The 20014-nt window shown below is 37.0% G+C and overlaps 2 protein-coding genes across 3 annotated transcripts in view; both read left to right on the forward strand.

The window, feature by feature from the left end:
• LOC136261908 (uncharacterized) overlaps positions 1-20014 on the forward strand; it is a 40214-nt gene that overhangs the window by 11437 nt on the left and 8763 nt on the right. The window lies entirely within an intron of this gene.
• On the forward strand, positions 3400-18388 carry LOC136261895 (protein sidekick-like). 2 transcript variants are annotated; one of them, XM_066055989.1, is made up of 8 exons: positions 3400-3622; positions 5913-6200; positions 8166-8468; positions 8540-8622; positions 12985-13189; positions 13507-13797; positions 14815-14958; positions 17887-18388. In XM_066055989.1, the coding sequence occupies exons 1-8, from the start codon at positions 3541-3543 to the stop codon at positions 18177-18179; spliced, it is 1689 nt and encodes a 562-aa protein (XP_065912061.1). In that variant the 5' UTR covers positions 3400-3540; the 3' UTR covers positions 18180-18388. The 2 variants fall into 2 exon arrangements, with proteins under 2 accessions (XP_065912061.1, XP_065912066.1); XM_066055994.1 differs by having other exon boundaries at positions 13507-13788.

The raw sequence follows: 20014 nt of genomic DNA on the forward strand, positions 1-20014 counted from the left end.
ACATTTTCAAAATTCTCTGATATCAAGTTGAAAAGGCCAACCAAAGCTCTCTTTGGCCCTACAAAATCACCCCTCAAAGCTGTTGGGCAGTTCACAGGATGTTTTCAATACCTCAACACTTCCTGCAAGTTACATGTGTTTGTAGTGAAAGATTTAAAGATCAATTTGTTGGGCCTTCCTGCAATTACCGCCTTAAACCTTATTGCAAGAGTTCAGCACATATCTTCTTCCAAAGAATCAGTTTTTAAGTCGTATCCCAAAGTCTTTCAAGGTCTAGGCACACTAGGCAAAGAATACAAGATACCTTTGAAGCCAGATTCTAAACCATACGCCCTACATACAGCTAGGCGTGTTCCAATTTCACTACGTAAAGAAGTGGAGAGAGAAATTAAGCGGATGGAATCTCTCAGTGATATCTCCAATTGATGGACCGTCACAATGGTGTGCTGGAATGGTGGTGATCCCTAAGTCATCGGGTAAAGTAAGGATTTGTGTTGATATGAAGCCGCTCAACGAGAACGTGATGAGAGAATTTCACCCACTACCAACAGTAGATGAAACTCTAGCCCAACTTTCAGGGGCAAGAATATTCACAAAATTAGATGCAAACTCGGGTTTCTGGCAAATTCCACTTGCCCAGGAATCACGTCCACTCACCACATTTATAACCCCCTATGGGAGGTATCAGTTTAATGTGCTCCCTTTCGGAATTACATGTGCACCTGAATTATTCCAGAAACGGATGAATGTTTTACTGAAAGACTTGGATGGGGTGTTGTGCCTTATGGACGATGTGTTAGTCTATGGAAAAAGCCAAAGTGAGCATGATGAAAGACTTGAAGCAGTGCTGAAACGTATTGAGGAGTGTGGCATGACACTTAATAGTGAAAAGTGTGAATTTTCCAAAACACAAGTGAAGTTTTTGGGGCACATTATTGACCAGAACGGAGTTAGAGCAGACCCAGCGAAGACTGAAGCCATCATACAGATGGCAGCTCCACAGAACACAACTGAATTGAGGAGATTCACTGGAATGGTTAACCAGCTATCCAAATTTATTCCAAATTGTGCCGACTATTTACATCCACTTAATTCCTTGCTGAGCAAGAAGAATGTCTGGCTGTGGGGACCAAGCCAAGAACAAGCTTTTGTTACAATGAAAGAAAAGTTATCATATTTGACGACTTTAGCTCTTTACAATCCAGCACGGAGCATCAAACTCTCCGCTGATGCTTCGTCCTATGGAGTCGGGTCAGTTCTGCTTCAGGAGAATGATGGTAAATGGCAGCCAATAGCGTACGCCTCCCGCACTATGTCGGATACAGAGAAGCGATATGCACAAATCGAGAAGGAGGCTCTTGCCTTAACTTGGGCAGCTGAGAAGTTTTCAATGTATCTCCTGGGCAGATCATTTTGTATGGAAACAGATCATAAGCCATTGGTACCTTTACTGAGTACAAAGAATTTGGATGACTTGCCCCCACGTGTACTGCGTTTTAGATTAAGACTAATGAGGTACAACTTTTCAATTATTTACACATCAGGAAAGTTTCTGTACATCTCAGATGCCCTTTCCAGATCTCCACTTCCACAGTCAACTGACTCGCATGACCTACAAGAACCAGTAGAAGCTTACATTGCTAATGTTGTATCATCCCTTCCTGCTACTCCAGGTCGCCTGGATACGTTACGAACTGCTCAGAAACAAGACAAAGTTCTATCCCAGGTGGCACACTTTTGCAAAGTGGGGTGGCCAGAGAAAAAGCCAAATGGTCCTACAGCAAAATTCTGGTTTGTAAGAGGTGAGCTTTCTCTTTATGATGACTTGTTACTTCGTGGACAGAGAATTGTGATCCCATCAGATCTTAGAGAAGACACTCTGCAAAGGTTACATGAAGGGCATCAAGGAATGGTCAAATGTCGTCTTCGGGCATGTGACTCTGTTTGGTGGCCGGGTATATCTAGTGACATCAGTAATTTCATACATCAATGTGATACCTGCTGTGAAAATTTTCAGATTACTACAGAACCAATGATTCCCACAGAATTACCTAAGAGACCATGGGAGAAAGTAGCTTCTGACCTGTTTGAACTGAAAGGTACTCCTTATATTGTGGTTGTTGATTACTTTTCTCGTTACATAGAAATTCTCAAGCTGACTACTACAACTTCAGCTAGTATTATTTCTGCTCTAAAAGCTATCTTCTCAAGGCACGGTATTCCTGACTCAGTGACAACTGATAATGGTCCTCAATATGCCTCGAAAGAATTCAATCAGTTCGCCAAATCCTACAATTTCACTCATCAAACCAGTAGCCCATATCACCCTCAAGGAAATGGCGAAGCTGAGCGTGCTGTTAGAACTGTTAAAAGCTTGCTCAAGAACTGTACTGATCCACACTTGGCTCTACTGTCATACAGGACTACACCCCTACCATTTTGCAGCTACTCACCTGCACAATTGTTAATGGGACGGCATTTGCGTTCACCTGTGCCAATGTCAGAGCAAGTGCTTACCCCAAAATGGCCAGATTTGGGTGAGTTTCGTCAAGTTGATGACCAATACAAGCAAAAATTGAAGAAACAATTTGACAGACGACATCGTGTCCGTGAGCTGCCAGTGTTAGATGACAACACTCCAGTCTACATATCTAGTGGAAGCAATACACCTACAACACCAGGTAGTGTAGTTCACACGGCCGGTCAACGAACATACCAAGTGCAAACACCAACTGGAATAACTCGACGCAATCGTAGCTTTTTGCAAGAGAGACCTGTGGGACCAGATGAACAGTTACCAGTAGAGTCAGAAAGTTCTTATTCAGGGGAAGAAACAGAGAGGAGTCAGAGTACAGTAGTTCAAAGAAGCCCAATCCTTACGAGGTCAAAGACAGGAACTGCCATTAACCCTCCTGTAAAACTCAACTTATAAAAGGGAGATGTAGTGTAATGTAATGATTGATTGTGATTATGTAATGTACTGCTATATATATGTACGCATGCGTGTACAATGATTCATTCTAATAATGCCTAATAGTACAAATATGAAGCATATTATTTTTGCGGTCAGTTAGTACGGTTTGTTAGACAATGGAAGCCCTAAATAGCTACACAAAGTTGGACTACACCCCAGATGGGGTACTGTAGCTGACTAAGTAGATTCTTAACCTATTACGATAACTAGTCCGTGCCCTACGGTGCTATTTTTTGTTCCGTTAATGAGGTTATATATAGGCATATTAATGAGGTTATGTATAGGTATACGAACAATATTGCGCGGTTATTTGACCGACCAGCCTAATTCAGTGGCAGTTGTTTTCGTACACCTACAAAGTAGAGTTTCGGGAGAAAAACTTCTATGAAAGCTATTCGGGCTTCTAAACTACAGTGCTACTGCAAATCACTTATTAATTAACGCCAGTATATAGTTAACGTAGCGTTAACTGTAGCTGCATAGCTATACTGTTCGAGCTGTTAGTGACATAGTTAGTTAGGAGTTGATAACTAGCTAGCTAGCTGTACCTACCGGTAAGAGTGACTATGGATAACAAGCGTCTGGCATCATTACCATTGATGATACTGAGTATAAGTGCCATGTCACACTCACAACCACCAATCCGTCGTGAGACTAAGAACAAGTTAATCAGTAGATGGAGTCAAATGGTACATCATTTTGTTTGCTGGTATGTCAAATGTGTGAAAAAGGTACCTTTTCGCAAATCCGGTCACATATATTACTATTATTAGCTAGCTGTTATAATAATTATTATACAGCATAGCTACACTACAAAAAATGATCAACTTTCAGGTGCTTTCCAAGTCATTGGAAAGGCCATATGGATCTTTTGGAAAGGTGTGGAAATATGGCCCTTCCAATGTCAATCCAATGACTTGGAAAGCATCTGAAATTTGATCATTTTTTGTAGTGATAAGTACAGGGGTCTAGACTCAGGGGTGCCTAAACTGCTTGTAAATATTCGTATAATGCATGGGGATGGAGGGTCCTGGCATGTACTATAGGAAAACCTTTTCTGTTACACCTTTCAACTATAAGTCACTTAGTCTAAGTCCTTGAAATTAGGTTAGGTAATCCTAAGGCTGCAGCACATGTTGCTGTCAGACCTTCAGTGCTGGTCACTGTAAAGTGTTAATAACAAAACAGTGATGATTAAGAATTATGTAAAGTTGTATGTTCCATGCATTCAGTAGAACTTAAGCCGTATATATATATATTATATGTTTATAAGGGTTGTGTTTCTAATGCTACTTACTGCTACATAACTCATATTCTGCTGAATACCTGCTGTTTAAACACAACCACACCAGGGTGTTAATGTTTACATTTCAATATGTTGAAAATTTGATTGGAGGTCTAGCTATGTTGCTTATGTGGTTGTAAATAACAAAATTCAAACTGATAGAATCATCTTGCATGCATGAACTGTATAATTATTATTTATGAACTGTACTTACTTTCTCAAGTAACTGACTCCTACAGTATGTATCAGAAGCAAAGGAAGCACCTTTCTGGTGAGGTGCACATTCAGGGTGTAATTTTTTCAGTGCCTGGGCCTAACTATATTGTGCCATGTAGTACTATGTAGAGGTAGAGGAAAAGCAGCCATGCCTTGGGGTACAAACTAGTCCGAACACTAACATGTAAACTAGGAGAGTCTGGGGGCATGTTTCCCAGGAAATGTTTGAAAATTAGACTCTTTGGAACTGAATCTGAGAGTGATTCCATGCAGAATACAGTGGTCCCTCGATTATCCGAACTCGTTGGGCCCTGGGTGTGTTCAGATAATCGAAAAGTTCGGATAATCAAAGCCCATTCATTTATATACAGAACTTTGCTCAATTACTCTAATAGAACGCACACCTTATATAAATACTCTAATAGAGCAGTCAACGCTACAGTTCGGATAACCAAAAGTTCTATAAAATAACACCACACAAAATCACATTTATAATTGCACACTTTAGATTTAATAATACAAATATGTGTAGTGTTAAGGCCTTATGTCCCTGATCCACTAAAGATATATTAATAATTTTTGTACAGTTTTGCAGGATAATATCTCTTTAAACAAGCTAGCTATATCCAGTAAGATGGGATTTCCTTTGCCCCTACTTCCAGCAAATAAGGCAGTGTGCTGGAAAACAGTGTTGTATTAGTATATGTAATACTTTGTAGCTGAAAACTATAGTAGTTTGGTGTCAAATTAATAATGTGGAAATCTTACCAGTGTACTTTCAAGCACCAAATACACCAACCCAAGATCTACTGTACATACAGTAAGCAAACAATCATACTTGGTTACATTAGTTGGTCTACTGTATATCTGAGATTTTGTATGTATTAGTGTGTATAAAGTCCACCGTATATCCTATCCTGCAACCTGCATAGGCTAAAGCTTGTCAATCCCATGTTACAGACAACATTGAAGGGACCACTCATAAAGCATCCTTTTGAAAAGATGATAAATGTACTAACTATAGCAATAGATGTACCTAGCATCCCTGCTAAGGACAGACATCTGTAGGAATGCTAATCCTACAGTATTAGGTCACTATTAATGATTTTCTGTTTTCATCAGTGCCTGCATGTATTTTCCCTGCCACATGTATTTCCCCATAATTAAAGATTTAACCATTGTTATAGTCCTCTGGTCTCTGTGAGGCATTACACAATATTTTTATACCCTGGAATGGAAGTCATATGGGAATGCTGCTTACCTTAATTGTACCATAATTGTTTATTTGTAAATTACTACATTATAGTGACCCACACCAATTTGTGAAATTTGCACTTGTATGGTCTTCCTCACTAAACCATTAGTGTGCAAACCATTGCTATATGTACAGTATACTGTATACAAATCACTATTTTTCTTGGTTTGGTTTGTTAATAGTTGTCCAGCAACCAGTCGATGCTATAACTCTTCCAGGAGAAACGGTTTTACTACAGTGTGTGTTTTTTGATGATAGAAGATCTCTGTTAGTAAGTTCAGAATGGTATAGAAATGGTGAATCAACCGTGGGCCTGCAAAGGCATTCTGAGTTCCATAACCCTGGCACTACTATCACCATTGGACTTCTGATAGAGAATGTAATGAGAGCAGATGATGGAGCTGTGTACCACTGCTCACCAGTTGGTCGACCAGATATTACTAGTAAATTGGTGTCCATTACTGTTGCAGGTACAGCATTAAATGGTAGTATTTATATAATTTTCCAGGCCTGTATAGAACTCAAAAAGCCATTCTCTTGCAGCACAAGTCCACCATTAAATGGTCCACTCCACTAGTTGAAAATTGAAATAGTTTGAATGGAGCAGTTGAATATTCTAATATATTAAAACCAATTGAAAGACCTTGAAGTAACAATTCAATATTAAGCTGCCTGACTACTTTCTTCATCCATGCTTCAACTACATAGCATTTTATATAGAGTATCTGCCTTTACTGTAATTTGGCCATGCATACTGCTTTATTTTAATGATTATAGGCACAAAATTATCCTAAGATGGTTACTATAATTATGTTTAAATATCTTTCTTCAGTAATTTCATCCATTTCTATAGCATTAACCAGTACAGATACACTACGTATGAGTTATCAATTGATAGTATAGGGTACAGTACATGTAGGTGTACATTCACTAAAACTTTACTTAGTGAAACAAGTTATAGATGTGACAAATGACAATAACAATTACAAAATGTGCAAATTTCCGTACATGATTGTGATTTGTTCGATACCAAATCAAAGTTGGTAATCTGCATATCTGGTATCATGTAGCTACACTAAACTATCATGTTTCTTATTTTGTTTCTTTTTAGCTCATGAATCCATGCATCATGTTTGCATAATATGTGACTGGTTCTGGGAAAATTGGTCTTATTGTCCATGAGACCAGATTTAATTTTTTTTTTTTTTACTAAGAACACAAAGCTACATGAATAAACTATCAAATTTCACAATCAAAATCAGCTAGACTTGAGTGGTCTGCTTTTACAGGCTACTTAGTGTTGAGTCATACCAGCAGTATAGGGCCTTAATGGTCCAGGAGCTCGGGGATAGTTGTATATAATTATGTGGCTGTACATGTTGAATAAAAACCTGTGTTATAAATATTCAGTTTTGATAGGCCCATAATTTGTCCCAATTCATTCCTGTGCATTTCCCTTTCATTTTGTAAACAACCTTTTCCCCTCTTCTCCACCCCCACCCACACCCCTATTGGAGCTCACCTGATATGCAGTCAACATTGAATTAAAAACACCTAAAATGGTGGGAAACTTAGCTGTTGGCTACTTGTATAGTGAATACTCTGAGAGATACTGTAGGGAATTAGACTAAGTGTAAAATGTGTGAAAATTTGGCACACATACAGTAGCTTCAACTATTGGCAAGCTACAACACACTAAATACTGTACATAAACTGGCATTGCTTGAGACTTTTAAATAAGACGAGATTTCCCAAACTAGGTCACATATTTCTTTCTGTTAAAAAACAGTATTAAGGTTACTGTTTGCTTTTCTAGGATATATCTCATTCTCGTAGTTTGCAACAAGTGAGTGTTATATCATGTGTGATAAATCATTAATGAGGCCTGGTTATATGGTGGTCTATCATCTGCAATAGTATCATTATACAGCAAAACTAAGTGAAGGTATCCACTTCCTTTGCACTATATACTGTAGCTTAAGTACTTAACTTTGATAAGCTACAGCTACTGATGTCTACCTGTAAGGAAAAGTGTGGAAAATGAAAATTTTGACTTGTCTAGTCATAATAGCTTTTTTGCATGAGGGAAGATGACAACAAGAAAGCATTGGAGATAAAGGTGAAGGCAGGCACAACAGTAGAAATCTGTCCAACTTCAAGCAGAATATGCTACACATGAGTTAATATTTGTCGCATTAAATGAATGGTACAGTGGCCCTCAGACTTTTCAGTCGTGATCAGATCAGGCAGCAGACAGAATACTGAAACACGTTTTGGTGGATTTTTTCTCTTTGCATGCTGCAAAGTGGATTTACTAGGTCATCAATTGTTTTACTGATAGTTCTCTTCTTGACATGTAAACAGCATTAAGTCTTTCATAGTGTAAATCCTCATTGTCTTTAATTTTTTACTTTGTACCAACGTTATTTGTGCAGATGTTCCTGAGTTTCCACAAAATGAAAGCATAATTTCAGCCATCAGTGCTACATACTCTACCATTACTATACAATGGGAACCAGCAACAACTCTACCTATTGCTGAAGTTAACAGATACATCATTCATGTCTACGATTACAATGGTTTGAATGGAGTTTATACTATCAATGATGGAAACACATTAAACTTTACAATCAATGAACTACAATCCTCAACTCTGTACTATATCAACATAGTTGCCATCAATGTCATAGGGCAAAGCTCTCCTACCACTAACACCAGTGTATCTACCAAAACATTCAGTAAGCATGTTAAATCTGTATAATTATGAAGCTAAAAGATGTGTGGTAATAACAATTCATTGCTTCTATAGCATTGCAATCTCCACCAACAAGTGTTGATGTATGTGTGTCATTTGATAGGGAAAACAATCCTACTCTGCACATTGAGTGGCAAGTGAGCATTATACAGTATATGCATGTACACATAACCAACTATGCATAACTGTTAAAAATATGTGACTGGGCCTATGAAAATAGTGCATGTGGGAACATTCAATTTCCCTAATTGTTTTAACTTACATGACTCATAAATTTTGACACCATTAAGCTATAGTCCACAATTTTCCGCTTATTTGGAATTACAGTATAATACAAATTACAGAATACAGATGTTCTACTGCAGTACTAAAGTATGACCTGTTATGCGATAGAGTGTAGTTTGTGCCCACATGCCCTGTTTTTGCAGGCCCAGTCACATTATTTGAAGTACGGTGGGATCTGTGTTACGGTCACCTGGATAATAAGACTGGATTAAGCGGTCACCTTTGTATAACGGCCACAGTCACGAGGTCCCAAATATTTTCCCATACAAATGTATGTATTGTGGTCTGCATTAAGCGGTCACCTGTCTAACGCGTATAACGGCCAACCAAGAATTCGCCTATGAATCACTGTATAAATAACTTCATCCTTCATATAGCAGTCGCTTCCTTTTATGGTGGCTTGTTAAGCCAATAGTCTGACACCACGGCACCGTTTCAATTAATGCGCCATTACTTCCTGCCTTTCAATGAATGCTATACAAACTATCAGGCTTCATTGCTTAAACGTATTCAATAGCTATACCCAACATTCATAACAAGTTCACCTTGCCCTTTCTGTATAAAGACTAGTAAAATTATTACTGTATTGCGGTTGGCGCGAGCCTCATAATAATAATAATTACTCATTTATAAATAACGGTCATAGCCACTAAAATGCTGCAAACCACCTTATACAGGTTTTCTCTATAACAGCCACCTGTCTATAAAGGTCAGATATATCTGGCCACAAGGTGACCATTATAGACAGGTTCCACTGTACTTACATTACAAAGGTACAATAATAAAGTAATTAGCACTGTATTAAAGCCATACAATTGTATACAGGAAAAATAGTCATGTTGAATAGCCTGCATCTATTACAAATCATATTACTCAGCCCACTCACATGTTATTCAACATACTGTACATATTATTGCTGACAAGTATATACCGTACTAATTGGAGTAAGCGTACTACATGGTACAAAGGCGTAGGAACGATTTTCAGAGTGTGTGTGTGTGTGTGTGGGGGGGGGGGGGGCAGATAGCCAGAACCAGTTAGCCATAAACCAATCCAATACCCATGCAGACACACAGGGTCCCATTGATACAGCTCCTGTGGAGTATTATCACTAGCTAATAGCCCTACACCTATACTGCCTCGTATACTGCATACTTCACTCCCTATCCTGCTAATGGCTGCTATGCTCTCTACACCTACCGCATGTGCTCAATGCATGTATATCACGTGAGAAATCATGCTCACTTGAAGGTCTTCTCTTTATGGTAGCTTAACACACTTCACAATGCAAGGATTACAACATTAATAATAGTTATCCGCAAAGTGAAACATCATTAGCTACCTTTAAGGAACTAAAAGCTGGGATGTTTGCTCTAGCAGGTGTTGAGTGTAGATCATGTGAATACCACACTGCATTCATGGTTGGCCACTTTTATTTTCGAAGTTTCTGTTTAGGCTACTTTATAAATTAACTTCGCCAAAGTCTTCATAATTTCGTGTTTACGTGTCGGTAGTCCATACACTCACATACTACAGCGAGACTGCCCTTTTAGATCTGTTACCACCCTCAAAAGTTAAATATTTCCCACATCATATAATGCCCTGGATGTGGCACTCTTTCTACTGTTTAAACTTCTCACTGCATGGGATAACAACAAATATTACGTGTAAGCATAACAGAAATAAAATTACTGGTGCTTTTGTGCTTAACACAGTACAATGAATGGCTTGACAGTTGCAGTGGACTGGTGATGCCACACCCCAGAGACTGAGAGTGCTTTGCATGACAGTTGTATGGCTTCTCATATGGAGGTATAATTATATTTTTGTATGTGTACAGACAATTGTCTATAGCTTTGGCTGATTGGCTACTTGGCCCAAAAGGGGGGGCATGCTTTTGAAAATAGTGTGGGGGCCCTTCCCTCCCCCCCACTGGTTCCGAAGCCTTTGACACAGTACGTACATAACTTACAATCACGTGCATGGTTATGTTAACTACATCTATATGTATATATTGTTAAGCTAAAATCTAAAATATTTTATCTCCTTAAAACATGTAGTTAGCAGCCAAAAGGCACACAATCTTATTATTTTTCTAACCGAGGTACAGTATTCTGTGAAAACATCCGCAGCACTTTCTCACTATTGCTAGTGAATTTCTTTGACATTATAATTATACAGGGTAAGCTACGTAGATATTTGTTCACCCATCAATTCATTTGAAATTCAAATTCTTAAAGGTATATAATAGGTATTATACTTTAGTTAATTGAAGGAGTCCAGAAGGGCTTCATGGTACCTCTTCTTGAATCTACTAGACTAAGTGGAGAATATGATTGTGGATTAGATGTACAGTACTGGAAGTTACTGCATGCTTTCTTTAAAACCATTGCTCAATGTATTACAAAGTTAACAGGCACCAAACTATTATTATGGCATCATTTTGAGTACATGAAGCATTAAACATAATGCTAGCACAACGGACAGAATAATTATAAGTGTTGGTCCATGAAATGGAATGAAAAGATTGATAATATTATGCTCTTTTTTACATAACCATTTTATTAGATTACCTAGTCTGCAAAAAGGGGTCTTATAGCCTTTTCAATTGCATGTACTTGGCAACCTGTAACTTGACTTGTGAATGTGGTATCACCCTGAAATTTAGTCCCCTTATACCCCTAACATAGCACTATGGTGTGGTGTAATATGAAGGTGAGAGATTGAAAACACGAGGAGTTATGGTTAGTCAAATTGACAATGTGGAAAGGCTGTAAGATCCCTTTTTGCAGACCAGGTCACATTTTATAAAGCTGCTAAATGAGCAATTGTTCACAGGTACGTAACAACATAATCCTTTGGACACTACATAATTTTGGAAAATAATAAAATGAAGGTCAAGGTACTGTAATAATAGTTTGAATGATTTTTAGAAAAGAACAATAAAATCTTATGATTGTCTTATGCATGCAACATTTGCTTATACAATGGTGCACAATTTAGAGCATTAAATACAAGATTCACAATCATGAACTAATCAATCATAAATGGCTCAACATGGAGGACACAAAAACAAGCTAAACATTTATATCACTTGAGAAGAATGTTAAAAAATTTAAACTTACTTATTATTCATCTCTTAGATTTAATGTATTATTAGCTACTACTATATACTTTTAAGCTAGTTTGGGTTTTTAATTTTTTTAATTCATATTTAATTTGCTATCACTGGTACAACATCATGTGATTCATCAGGATCACAATATTACAGTACACACGCACATGCAGTAGTAAAAAGTACTATCAACAGTTCAGTACTTGGTCTGATATACAGTGTAATTTATTTGTTGCCATATATGTGAAACCATAGGCGGTGGAAAGGGGGGGGGGGGGAGGCTAGGGGGCTGAATCCCCCCTCAGAACGATACCACGCCGAAATTATCCTTCTTGGACAACCTTTGTAAAGATCGAGATACTCTAATAGAGCAGTCACTCTAATAAAGCAGTAACAGTATTAGAGCAGTGTTTAGTGGGCTATGTAAGGATTTTATGAGCTATAAAAGTGTAGCTGGTGAGATGGGCAGCTATTGTCAGCTGACTGTGACCTTTTTTTTTTTGGTCTCACCTTACAATGTAGTGCCTCAGTTCATTTATCTACCCTCTGGTCAGCCCCCCTCATATCAACTACTTCCTTCACCACTGTGTGAAGTTACATTAATTGAATTAATGTTGCTAGAAAGCTGTAATACAAAGTATGTAGTTTAAAATACAAGTTGCTGAATTATTTATTTTATGTATGCACATGTCTCATATATTATACAACACAAACAAGATATGTGACCGGATTTGCGAAAAGGTACCTTTTTCACGCACAAAATTTGGCCCATTTTTTGAATTTTAAGGCTTCATAACTTTTTGATCATGGCATATAATTGCTTGAAATTTTCAATGAATGTAGCTACAGCATCTGGCTACATTGTGATACTAAGAGCAAGTTAATCAGTATAAGGAGTCAAGTGTTACATCATTTTGTTTGCTGGTATGTCAAATGTGTGGAAAAGGTACCTTTTCGCAAATCCGGTCACATATTATGTATAAGCTTCTGTTGTTGTTACTGGTCTTTTGGTACACCATGACATTTGGACAAAAAAATTGGTTTGTGCAAATATAATAATGCTAACTTCTGGGTGGTATAATTATCTCTTTGTATGTAGGCGCCATCAGCAGATCTTGATCAAGACAATCGATATTATATACTTTATGGAAGAAACACTAACACCACAAAGCATAGAGTGCTAACTAGCTTAACCAACGCAACTATACATATTAGTAGAGATGATATAAGTGAAACTTTTGTAGTACAAATCTCCACGGCCAATTCAAATGGGAAAAGTGTATTGACAACTCCTGTTATACAATGTGCGTAAGACACCTATATGAAACAGTACAGCTGTAGTTACCATGTTACACTGCAAACGATTGCCTCTGCAATTTCCAGTCTTACGGTTTTAAAAAAATCTATGCTTGAATCTTTCATATTACTCTTCATGCTCATGGATTTTATTGTAATAGTGTATTTGGACCACATTATTACAACTTGCAACTCACTCTTATGAAAAGCTTAAGTGTAGTGATCAACTACTGATAATACTGGTTTTTGCAGAGACAGTCAGACACAAAATACAGTGTAGAGTATAATATAGCAATTGAAATAAATAGTATCGTTTAATGTACAGATATCAACCCACTTTACTCAGTTGAACAACTTCATGTGACCACATCTTCAACAATACTGCAATGTCAACTTGCTTGTATGACAAGTGGTCTGCAATGTGGGATAGTGTCATTATTAGTAAACTTTGAAGAAGTACCACTAATAGATGTACATCAGAGAGGACAATGCCAACTCCTACTTGAAGGGCTAAATAGCTCCACCATCTATGACTACTGTGTATCAGCCTTTGATACTGTCACCAATAATACTATTGGCTTTCAGCTTTGTGGAAATTTTGAAACAGGTCAGGAAGGTAATTTTTTTTTTGCTGTGCAATTACTAAATAAGCATCTGTAACCTTTATTGATACAGGTGTCTTGTATATTGTTTTAGCACTGCAAAGCATAGTGTACCTGTGTTGTTAACCATATTAACACATTTCCAAATTATATATACTGCACAATGCGTGAAGTTATCTGCCAAAATATGAATATGAATATGTTTATGTAAAAGTGCTCTGATACTAGCACATTAATATACTGTAGTCAAAATTCTGTGCTACTGTATTCTGTACAACTTTTACATAATAAATATGATGCCATTAAGAATACAACTGTAAAATTTGTATCTGCAATTATCTGCAGAGCTACATGTATAACAAAAAGTATAAGTTAAACTTTTAAAATGAAACAAGTTCAATTAGGGATCATAGAGCACAAAAAGTAAAGAAGGTTGCCTACACCTGATCTAACCACTTGGCTAAAGGCTATGCTGCACACACACATGTGTGCACACACATGTACATATGCACACGCATACAGTACATACTACACACACACATGCACACGCATGTATACACACATGAATCTGACAGAAGATATACTTGACATTTTATCCCTACTTCAGTCAATGTCCATGACTGAATTAGGAATTAAATGTTAGGCACTAGTATATCCTCGGGTGTAGGTAACCTCCTTTGTTTCACTACCTTGTATTTCTAATCAACTGTTAAAATAGATTTCCTAAGTTCTCCTTGTATTTCTTCCATAAAATATTCATAGCAGTAAAAAACTCCCTAAAGCCAATTTATGACTGGTGTTGGGGTACAGTATTTAAAAACACAAAACAAAATGAAATTCACAAAAGGCTGTGACTAAAAATGGTGCAATTAATGCTGACAATTTAATAATGCAGCCATTATTAAAGCTTACATCATTGCAGCCATTTCTTGGTTGTCACATTTGATTGCTTAGCCAAAGTTTTGTAGGCCACACCTTTTGCATCTTGGCTGTTTTGCACGGATATAATATTTATTTATCTATCTAAACAGGCAACTCAAGTAGCAGTGGTAGCAGTTCAACAAATATTAATCCAGGAGCAATGATCGGAGGATTTTGTGGAGCCATTGTGGTAGGAGTAATGATAATATTTATCCTGGCCTACTGGTGTTGGAGTTTAAAGAATGACAGGACCAGTAGGTGACCATGTGTACTATATAATTATATTCATGGTGTAAATCATGCTCCTGTAGTTTTGTAAAGTAGTTGTTAGTACCATTACATAATAATATTATCTATATTACACACAAATCATTTTGGCCCATTTTCTGATTCACTTTCTTATTACAGTAGCTAAGTTAAGTTATAGTTAAACCCCACCATGAGTAGGATATCAGTAGGATATCATTTTTAGCAACCCGAGACAAAGCCGAGGTGTTGATAACTAGATATTCTTTGAGTGCAGGTGGGGTTTAATAACTAGCTTCTAACCCACACTTTGAAGTAGTTAAGTTCATAAACTGTGTTAATAAGCATGTCGGTTTTGTATGGCTTAATTGTTTGCTGAATATGTAGTTTTAGTAATGGTATGGCTTCAATTTTTGCTGAACATGTTTTATAGTGTGTATGGCTTCAAATGTTACCAAACTTGTAGATTTTATGGTGTGTATGGCTTCAATTTGCTTTGATTGCACTTCCTTTAACTTAATATGTAATTTCCATATATGTACTGGGGTTTAACTACCATATACTCCCAGTTTTTTTTTTTACTTTGATGCGTGGCTTCAGTGGGATAGAAGTTGTCTTAAAGTCTCCAATTCTGTTTATTAGGTTAAGTAATCCAAAGGCTGCAGCACAAGTTACTGTCAGACCGTAAGTGCTGGTCACTGAAAAGTTTAATAATATTGCATGGTATGGCTGCCTTGTGCAAAGTATACCACCTAACTACAACTGTGAATAAATACAAGTGCAGTGTGCACAATTAGGCAAGTGTTTTTGCTTGTACCATCAATCAGTATTAGTTTTGCACTATACTAGAGCAGAGTTTTTTTTAATGCAAAGGTTTCTATTAGTTGGTCTTATGACCTGCAGACTGCTTATAAACTATGTATACAGTTTTCTATATGTAGCTCTTGCACTTTTGCTTGCAATAATGTACTGGTATTAGTGATTACCTGTTGTCTGAGTGTCCACTGTGGTGCATCCCTAAACTGAAAAATCTGAAGTCTCAACATTTCTAATCCAGCTCTCAAAAAAATTTGTGTATGTTTTTTGGGAAGCTACATATGATTCAATAAGCTTGGCAGGATACTGAATTTGTTAGTGTCCTGCTTTTGTGACAGTTGGCATTTTTTTATAATTTCTCAGCTACACTGTAATTTGGAAAATGGACTTTTTATATGCTCAATAGATAGAGTATTGATTGCCGATCTCAAAGTTTGTTGGGTTGGAATTAGCTACTTTGGCCTGCACAGTGCTTGAAAACTGAAAAAGGTACATTTTTTTTCTCTGGGGCTCCCCATACATTTTAAATGGAAAAATGGCACAATTGAATCAGGGAGCCATCTATATAGCAATCTGGACTGTCTTGAAACTGCAGTTGCTTCTAGCTGCAAGTGTGTAGATGTTATGAGAGTAACTTCAGATCTTATCAGATCTCAGTGATCTTTGTATGCTTTGTGGTGAGCAAATATGTTTCACCTACTGCACACGTTTCAATACAATGGTGTATACCCATAAACAAGTGGCTATCTCAAGTAAGTAAAAACATCAAGTTAACAACTTATGAAGGTAAACAACTAAAGTGGAGGTGCCACAATGATGCAACAATTCTTAAGGTGGAGTTGTGGTTTCAATTATGGCATTGTTATGCTGACTTTGAAGATGTTTGTACTTTTGAGTTGATGACACAGCCATCAAAAATTGCTCTGGGGCTGAAAATCGCTAACCTGACTGAAGTAACTATGCACTTTAAAGTAAGCCTCAGTGACTACCTTCCACCCGACAGTGCGCTTTAAAAAGTTTTAAAGTATTCTACATAAGGCTTGAAAAGATTACAAAACAACATAAAACTTACTTATATGTAATGCGCATGACATTTTCATGATGATCAGCGTGTGGACAAACCCCATAGTGATTTTCATCCTCATTGGAGCTCGGATTACAGAGCAATCCCAAGTTAAATCCAAGTTGTTATGTAGTATTAAAAAAGCAACAAAAATTGTGCCAAGGTTCTATTGCGGATACATAGAGAAATTTATTTATTAAAAAATCTCGGATACTGGAATGCCTACCTTTAGTTAGTGTTTGCACATGTAGTAGCTAATGTAACACTTTCACACCTCAGATCAAAGGAACCGCCCAGGCTACATTTCGTATGTAGCCCAGCTAGCCAGGCTACATATTAAGCAGTGATTATATAGACGTTGAGGCCGAATTCGATTCAAGGGGATCGATTAATACTCACATGATTAGGATTCGCAACTTGGATTTGCCATGAAAAACACTCAGATAGAAAGTGTTTTGTTATCCTTGCCATCCTATGAGTTGAAAAACATTGGGCTAAGGTGAGAACTAATGCTATAGCTTATTTACTGATCATTTCCTCAAGTTTTTGAATATGGACATGCCCCCATCACAAAGCTACTACCCTGCAAGGAGAAACCACTCTACAAGCAAGCTTACCTATCTAGGCATTTAGTGAACTTTGTAATTTTTCCATGAACGATTCAATAGCACTGATTTATTGTTTTTAGCTAAAAAATTGTTTTAAACTCGCGTAATCAAATTTCTCCATGATATCTCTAGGATATGTCCCTTTATCATAACCACAGCGTACTAGCTGCTGACCCATAATGGAAAATTTTAGGTATGCATATATATAGGTATTTCAGGTATGCAGGCCCAGTGGCTGCAATCGTATTGGCTTGGGTGATTGATCACCCTGTACAGGCTATCAGCCTGATAGGTGTTACATATTAGCTTACATTCAGGCTTTGCCTGATATGTATTCCCTCAGCCCTCGGGCCTGCAGCCTTTGGGCAGTCAGGCATACATATCAAGCAAAGCCCTCATGTCCGTGTTACAACTATTACAAGTATTGTATCTACTTCACACCTTCACAGCTCATGATCAGCCTCCAGTATCTGATGAAGTAAAAATGGATACTAATCCAGCCTATGCAGTATCAACAGCTGAAGCTGACCCAGCATATAAAGATCTCACAACTCGTGGTTACCCAGTAACAATAAATGATATACCTCCACCATTATATGAAACTGCACAGCCTAACAAAGTACAAATGGACACCAATCCAGCCTATGTAGCATCAGCAGCAGAGAAAATGGAAGATGACCCAGCATATAAAGGTAGAACAGGGAGAAAAGCTGAAGTTGGTGGTGAAGGTGACTACTCTTGATGATTATTTAACAATCATTTCTATCGTGTACCATAGTAAAGCTCCTGTGCTTTATGGGAATATATATGTACTCACTAGATTTGCATACACACACAATCACACATAATTATTATGTACCACTTTAGGGGAAAGCCAGTGCATATAAATCATTAGTGCTGGGCAATATAATGAATATATTTTGTATCGTGATATATTTATTAATGTCGTGATATGATAGCTAGAAATTTTTATCGTGATAGAACTCAGGTGACCTACCCAGCTTGTAAAATGGTGTCTCTAGTTTTGCAAAGCCTAAAACTAGAGACACCATCTAGTAGATTAGATATGTACACCCAATCTAGTATACTCTCTACCATTTTGAAAGGTGCTAGGTAAATACACAGATATGTTTACAATGGTCAATGCAATGCAGTGGGCAGTAAGAACAGTAGTCCAAAGTACCAATGCAATTACACTTGTAATAGATAAGATGACAAAGGTATCGCAAATTCAACTTTAAGATAAATATTGTAACTTGTAAGCTATCAAGTATAAGGTTATGGGTATAGTGTATATCGTGATATATATTCATATCGTGAATAAATTTTGCCATGACATATGACATAAGAAAAATCTATATCGCCCAGCGCAATAAATCATATAGTATGCATATTGATTCAGGAATGTAATAACAAGATATTATCATACCCACTGTAATAACAGTGTGTGTATCTTGTTAAAGCAGTTATCGCATTAACTCATGATATTGCACAGTTAAGTATGTGTATATTATTGTTATACTACTCATTCCAAGATATGCTCAGATGTCCTTAACTGTGGCAATTATAATATATACACACCTTGATCTCTCTCAAACTGCAAAAAAAATGTACATCATTAATGATGAGACTGTGTGAGGCTGTTAGAACTTCACCTTGGTTTCTCATGATGATGAACCAGTGAACAATCAGTGGAAGGTCTACTGTATACTATTCTGATAATTAGACTCGAGTCAATTTAGCATTATGTCTGGTACGTATTAGTAAGTCAAACGTATATTATACTAATCTAAATGCTGGAATAAAAAGCAGATTTTCAAACATGATTGGCATTATCTCCCCTAAAAATAAATTAACGTTGCATTAAATATTTTGATCTAAATCATTAAATATAGCTACCATAATAGGAAAACAGTATGAGACTTCAGTTACAACGTTACCGTTGTAATGTTTTAATAATTCATGTTCTGATGTTAAGATAGTATAGCACATAATTTAGTAAATTTAAACTATTCTTAGTAGCACTTTATGTAATATAGAATTGAAGCTTTAGTCCTTTTTAGTTATATGTGGTGCCATATTAAAAAGTGAAAAGCATATAAAATTAGCACGATAAGGTGGCGTCCAAGATCCATTTGACATATAATTATATTAAATTTCATCACGATAAACCCACTTCTCAAGGATCAGTATCCCCTAAATATGGCTCTGAGCATGGGCGATGATGTTTCTCTACCTTTTATACATGTTACAAGCAAGATGTTACAAGGGTTACAAGGCTCTCCTCTTGCTATACATTGTGAGGTTAAACTGACAAAAAAATTAAGAATACTTATACTGACAAGATGATATCCATAGGTAGCTAGCTAGTTATTACAGCAATTCTGAAGCTGAATAGTGTAAATTTTTGTATATGAATGTAAGTCTTGAAATCTGTCTGTGAGAAGATGATGTTGGCCATGGAAGCTCAGAAAGCTTGTGTGATACACCATCCTCCCAGTTATAATTAGATTTGACTCATCTAATAGCAATTCTCTGCACTCTTTCAATTGGGTGCATGTATTTTGACAGGTGAGG

Source organism: Dysidea avara, chromosome 1 (genome assembly GCF_963678975.1).
Source record: "Dysidea avara chromosome 1, odDysAvar1.4, whole genome shotgun sequence".
NCBI lineage: Eukaryota > Metazoa > Porifera > Demospongiae > Dictyoceratida > Dysideidae > Dysidea > Dysidea avara.

What these genes read in the sequence shown, in the direction of transcription:
- LOC136261895 (XM_066055989.1), top strand. Translation starts at nt 3,541, where the DNA reads ATGGATAACAAGCGTCTGGCATCATTACCATTGATGATACTGAGTATA. An exon ending in TGTATCTACCAAAACATTCA is followed by an intron (nt 8,469 to 8,539) that starts GTAAGCATGTTA and finishes TTGCTTCTATAG; the next exon opens with CATTGCAATCTCCACCAACA. An exon ending in TTTTGAAACAGGTCAGGAAG is followed by an intron (nt 13,798 to 14,814) that starts GTAATTTTTTTT and finishes CTATCTAAACAG; the next exon opens with GCAACTCAAGTAGCAGTGGT.